Source organism: Chelonoidis abingdonii, unplaced genomic scaffold, assembly GCF_003597395.2.
Source record: "Chelonoidis abingdonii isolate Lonesome George unplaced genomic scaffold, CheloAbing_2.0 scaffold3401, whole genome shotgun sequence".
Classification (NCBI taxonomy): Eukaryota; Metazoa; Chordata; order Testudines; family Testudinidae; genus Chelonoidis; species Chelonoidis abingdonii.
Genome location: NW_027427662.1, coordinates 4,531 through 10,865, shown reverse-complemented (window position 1 = coordinate 10,865; position 6,335 = coordinate 4,531). Strand labels below are relative to the sequence as shown.

General features: G+C 51.4%; 1 protein-coding gene across 1 annotated transcript in view; it reads left to right on the top strand.

Moving 5' to 3' along the window:
• Positions 1–2,444: 2,444 nt before the first annotated feature.
• The window catches only part of LOC116819008 (uncharacterized), a gene marked incomplete at its 3' end in the record, with an annotated part of 7,327 nt that continues 3,436 nt past the window's right edge, over positions 2,445–6,335 (top strand). The window contains 3 exon segments of the mRNA XM_075061473.1: positions 2,445–2,468; positions 2,571–2,676; positions 2,679–2,728. Coding sequence (XP_074917574.1) covers positions 2,445–2,468; positions 2,571–2,676; positions 2,679–2,728 — 180 coding nt within the window.

Below are 6,335 nucleotides of genomic sequence, written 5' to 3'. Positions count from 1 at the left end.
TTGCATGATATTTTATAGGATCCTGACACTATGTAAGGATATCTTAGGGAGCTTTTTTTTCTTTTCTTTGTTCTTCTATACTGTAACTTGAATTGGACAAGAACCTATAGATCTTCTGGTCGGAAGTGCTCAGTGGCGAGCCATAACAACTAGCCCATAAAATTCAGATCAACATCTGTTGGGACGGGGAGAAACCTGATGTGGTGTGATGTGACAAAAGGTTATTTTAACCTAAACGTTCCATTCGTCTGGATGGCAAGGTAGCCTGGAGTCTAAGGGGACTGTCGGTGACTCCATGGTAAGACTGGTAGAGTGATCCGTAGTGCACATTTGTTACTGGCTGGTGAAATCACCAATTGGGGTGTCTCCTTTGTTTTCTGACAGCGGACCTGAGATTGGCACTCACAAACTGTGAGCCACTCCAGGCAGCATGACACCATCTACACACTGTCAAATAGGGGGGGGGAGGGGATTCTTCCTAAAAATTCCTCCAGACAAAGGGAAAGAGAACAAGGAATGTTGTTAAAATAAAAGCGATCTTAATATCACATCAAATTGCTAGAACTGCTTTTCCTCTTTCTGTCTCTGATAAGGGTTTAAAGGATTTTAATGGGTGGTCATGGTATTACGCTGGCAAGGTCTCTGGGGACCAAACACTGACCTTATTTACAACTGTTAATGTTGAACATAACAGGGTCATGTTAAACACCTTTGACTCTTAGGCCTACATATTCCATCAGATAATGTAACAGTGCTCTTACAGGCATACTCACCTTTTGCAGGCACTGAGTCTGGAGATAAACAAAGAACAGAGCATTCAGTTGGGAAAACATGACAACAATAAAATCAACCGTGTCCTAGATGAATTGTACGTAAAACACCGACCTCCCCATAATCTTGTCAGTAGACTTTATACTCAGTTTCCTCACCAGCTTGTGTTAATGGCCAGGACAAATATCCCCTTTGTCCATCATACCCCACTCAAGGTTTGTTCTAGTAGTTAGTGAAATCCAAGCATGGGCGTGCACTCAGGCAGGTCTGCTCCAGTCCCTCAGGGGAGGTGCTACCTTGGATTGTGGAAGAGAGCCTTGCCAATAACACTACCTTGCTCTTGCCACAGTGTTCAATGTACTACAGCTCTAGCAGGGCTGGTACAGGCACCTGGCCACTTGTCATTGCCTCTACAAACTGCAGATCTACGTCCTTACCAGGAGTTCGCCTTCTCATTAGTTCACGCAGTCTTATCGTCACTTTGTACAGAAAATAAACATCACCATAGATTTCTCTAGCAAAATCCTCATTTCCAAGCACATGCTCTTCCCCACCAGTTTCTCCCTGTTTTGTTTCCAACACCACTGCCAGCTTGAAAACAGATCATGGTGTGGTGACTCCTTACCATAGCCGCTGAGTACAGTGTTCTGCCCTCACACAATAAGAGACCAACACTTCAAAGGTCCTGCACCAAATCTTCAATAACTAACCAAAACAACCAAACTGTTCACCCTGAGACCCTTACTGAATGGGGGAGGCAACCTAGTGACAGATGGTGTGGAAAGCTAATGTATTAAATGCTTTTTTGCCTCTGTCTTCACAAATAAGGTCGCTCCCAAATGACTGCACTGGGCAGCACAGCATGGGGAGGAGGTGAGCAGTCCTCAGTGTTGAAAGAACAGGTTAAGAAACTATTATAGAAAAGCTGGACGTGCACAAGTCCATGGGTCAGATATAATGCATCCAAGGTGCTGAGAGAGTGGCTGATGTGATTGCAGAGCCACTGGGCATTATCTTTGAAAATGGTTGGTGAGGGGGAGGTTCCTGGATGATTGGAGAAAGGTGTGATCTTGTTGCCAGAGGGCCAACAGCATATTGGGGTGTTTAGTAGGAGCATGCTGCACTAGAGGGAAGCATGATTATCACCTCTAATTGACACTGGTGAGGCCACACCTGGAGTACTGTGTCCAGGTGGTCCCTCACTACAGAAGGAGTGGAGAAATTGTGAGAGCAGGCGAGGGAAAGGAAAATGATATTAGGGACTGAGGCATATGACTTATGAAGAGAGGCTGAGGGATCTGGGCTTTTTTGGTCTGGAGAAGAGAGAGTGAGGGGGATTGATAGCAGCCTTCAACTACCTGAAGGGGGTCCAGAGAGGATGGAGCTCAGCTGTCTCTCAGTGGGGCAGATGACAGAACAAGAAGCAATGGCTCAAATTGCAGTAGGGGAGGTTCTAGGCTGGATATAAGGAAACACTATTTCACTAGGAAGGTGGTTGAAACACTGGAATGGGTTACTAGGGAGGTGCGATATGTTCATTCCATAGAGAGATTTTAAAGGCCTGGCTGCAGGCTCTGGCTGGATGATTAGTTGGGTGATTGTCCTGCTTTGAGCTTGGGGTGGGACTAGATGACTCCTGAGGCCTCTTCCAACCCTGATATTCATGAGTCGTGATGGGTAACAAATATACAAATAAGGTCTGTCTCATTCCTTTGATGGCAGCAGAGAGCTCAGCCAAGCGCTAGCTTTATATAACCCAGGTGCAGGGGAAGTGGGGGCCAGAACTCGCTGGGGCGCAGGCAGCCGAGGACCATGCTGGCTTTAATATCCGCAGCGTTCTGGTGACTGGGGCCAATCGGGGAATCGGCCTGGAGCTCGTCAAGCAATTACTGGGGAAATCAAACCCTCACAGTGGGTCTTTGCGACCTGCCGGGACACGGATGGAGAGCGAGCGCAGGTGAGAACGGGGCGAGGTGAGATGGAGTTAGCTGTTAACATGGTGTAGGGAGGGAGAGGAATCTGAAGAAGCCTTCAGCTCCGAAAGCAATGTAACGCAGGAGGAGTGACTGGCAGACACAGCTCAGCCTAGAGAGGTTGTTAGCTACGAACCTGAAGCTAGCTTTAAAATCAGAGGTAGCTCAAGTCCAAGAGCAGTGAGGATCGCGGACATGCACGGCAGCCCTTGAGGTAATTCCCCAGGGGTCTGGCCCGGCTTGTACACTTAATACTTGTGAATTGCGGTGGGATAAAATCACCCGTAACCTGCCCCCAGCCTCAGGAGAGAGCACATTCCATGTGTCTGGACCCCCAAAAATCATGAACTTTTAACAAAATCATTTTTTAGTCTGTCTTGTGACTTGAATATCCCTCTAGTCCTCTGTCAATGTGTGCGTGCACTCATTTCAAGGTTGAAAAAGTCACATCTTATGCGACAATCAAAATGCTAACGGCACTCACTGGCTGCTCCGAGGCAACTCCACTCCCTCCTCTTCAGCCTCCTTCCCCTCACATCAGGGGAACTGGCCAATCCATTTCCTAATGGCTGTCCCTGACCCACAGCAGAGCAACTTTTCTACTGCTTCAGCTCCACGCAACCACTTCCCGATCCCCACTCCCTGTCTGCCACTGTCGACCCTCTGTCTGCTCTAGGGCCACGGCTACATAGAGGCAGCCGGCTGCCGTGTGCCCCGCCCCGAGGCACTCTTGCACTGATCTCTGCCCACATGCCCACCTGGAAGACTGCAGAACCAATGAGTTCCTTCTTCAGTGCATCAGCAAACCCTCACTTATCGAATCAGTTCACCGAAGCTGGCAACACTGCCACACTCCCTTCCACCTGGCTCCTGAGCGAGGACGTCCTCCTCACCCATACAACATGCCCCATTTAGGGAGCTGCCCCCCAAAACCATCCCTGTCCTTCTGCACACACTCAGCCGTCACATCCTGCCCCCCATCCCCTCAATTCCATAAACCTGCTTCCTGCCACCCAGTGCCCTGCCCTCTCCAGGACCTCAACTCTCACATGTCCCTACGCTGCTCGCTTGCAGTCCTGGGTGCTCCGTGACCAAGAGCCCCGTGCATCAGACTCCCAGAGCGCATGCCAGGGAGAGGGCAGAGAGCACAGGGGTGTGTTACTGCAGGGAAGTGGGTTGTTGTCCTGACCTTGATCACACTGAAGTAGCATGGTGTGTTTTAAAATGCTCAGGAGAGACAGACAGATGCCTCTACAGACCGGGAAACAGAGCTTGGGGGGATGCTGCGGGGGCTTTGCAGAGTCCAACGCAATAAATAATTGGCTTGGCACCCAGTAGCAGAACAAGGGAGCAATGGATCTCTGCCCCAAGCCTGGAGCCCTACCCAGGGCGTGGCGGCTTCCCCTCAATTAATCATTGACTTTCATTCTTTCGCAGCAATTGAAAGAACTGGGTGTCCAAGGCAATCCAAAACCTGGTTGAACCCTTGCGCCTAGGCCTGGAGTGCCCTGCCCGGAACCCAGAGGAATCCTTCCCGTGAAGTTACCTTCGTTCATGTCTTTCCTTGTCCATCCATAGCCCCGGTTCCCTGCCCTCTCAGTACTCAGTGGGGAGAATAGGACCGGAGTCAATAATACACTTAGGAGCCCAACTGTCCATACCAAACACCACAGAAGAAGGTGGTGTGAGTGGGGACCCTACAGAGGTCTGGACAGACCCTGGGTCCTGGGAAAAGCTCAGGGCCACAACATGCCAGATCCATCATGGGTAACATATCACACCTGGCAGCTTCTTGTCATGCACGTCCCACCTCTGGGATGGCGTTCACCAGACGAATCCACTGATCAGTCTCTCACCTACGAAAGCATTCAAAAATAGTTTTAGATGCATCTCCAGTTCTTTGCTACTAAGTAGATCAAGCTACACACACATTGAAAATATTCACTAATATAGCATAAAATTTGGGGTTTTTAAAAATCTCCTACTAAGTATTGCTCAGAAACTAATCATTATTATTTTAATTTTCATTATCCTTATCCTAATTGGGCCCAGTACAACCATTCCTGGACCTCCAACTCATCACAAACTCTCACCCCTCTCTACCTGCTCATTCCGCTGGAGAAAGCCCTGAGGGGTGTGCTATGGGGTTGAACATGAGGGGAGGAATCATGCACCTGAACCCCTGCTCTGTCTCTATAGAACGCTAACAGACCCCAGCTCAGCGTCAAGTGCGGCAGCAACCAGAGTTGAAGAGCATCTGGAAAGCTCGGGGCTGAATCGTTGATAAACAAGCCTGAGGAGTAGATGGCTGAGCAACACTAGAGAATCTGAGACAGCCGGAGGCAAACAATGTCCTGGTGTAGCAACCAACGTGACAGGGCACCTGGCTGGTGAGTCCAGGTAAGGGCCCGACAGAGGGCAGGTTGCCCAGCTGCAAATTGGGGTTAAGGTATCTGAGTATAAGGGGTCAATGAGCCAATCCAGGCGAGCCACGAGGGGGGGGCAGACGCCCATCCCACGAAAATGGGTCCTGGAGTTTCAAGAATCCACAAAGCGGCCTAGGTGTTGTGACGCATGCCCCGGAGAAGAGCCAGGGGAGAGTCAATTCGCGATGGCACAGACCCCAGGCAGTTAATAAAAACGGCCACGACGGCCCCCCTGATGGAGCCGTGTCTCACGAGGGGCCCAAAGGGGAACTTTCCCAGCAGAAAGATTCAGGCTCACACGTGGATGAAGGTGGTGATAGTTGTCCAAGTGTATCCTTAGTCTGTGACAATAAGTCCCCATGGAATCATGTTAAGCAGAAGCATGGGATAGGAAAGGGGCCCCCTAGTGCCAACAGCATCTGTTGCTGTTACTTCAGTCTCAATGCATAGCAAGTGAGTTCCATACCCGATGTGGAAGCCCGGGCCGCCGGCAAGTATGCGAGCCAGGGCCCCAGCTCCAGCATATATGTGGGGGCCGGGTGTCCCCCCCACCGTAGGCCGCCCCGATGTCTCCCCCAGTGTCCACGGCTCCAACTTGCTGCCCCCGACAACCCGCCTTTCTGGCCCGAGCAGAGCATCACTCGAACCTTGTCCTCTCTTGTGCGCTGCATAGTTGCCGTCGCCTGCAGCACGCATGCGGGTCAGTGCCCCAGAGGTCCATGCCAGCAGCACCAGTCCCTGCCCAGGGCATACGGATGACGCCTGCCCTTCCCCCTCAGCCCTATCCCTTTTCTGGCACGACCCATCCAACCACAACAAGCCCCCTCCCCACCTGCAATCGTGGCTCCCTGCCCATGCAAGGAGGCAGCCCAATCCCTCCCCCCCAAGAGGCTACAAGTGACTGGTGTGCCTGCTGCGAGGTGGGGCAGGAAGGGGGCTCCTCCCTCAGTAGCCTTGCTGCTGGCTGGCAGGCGAAAGCGGCTGGGGGAGCCTCACTCTCTGGCCCCTGCCTGGAGCAGCCTGCCCTGCATCCAAAGACCTCATCTCTCCATAGGCTCTGCCCCACCCCAGAGCACACCCCCAGCCAGAGTTTCACCCCCACCGCATCTCAACTATCGGCCAAACCCTGGCCCCTCATACCACACACCGCAAACACCTGACTGAT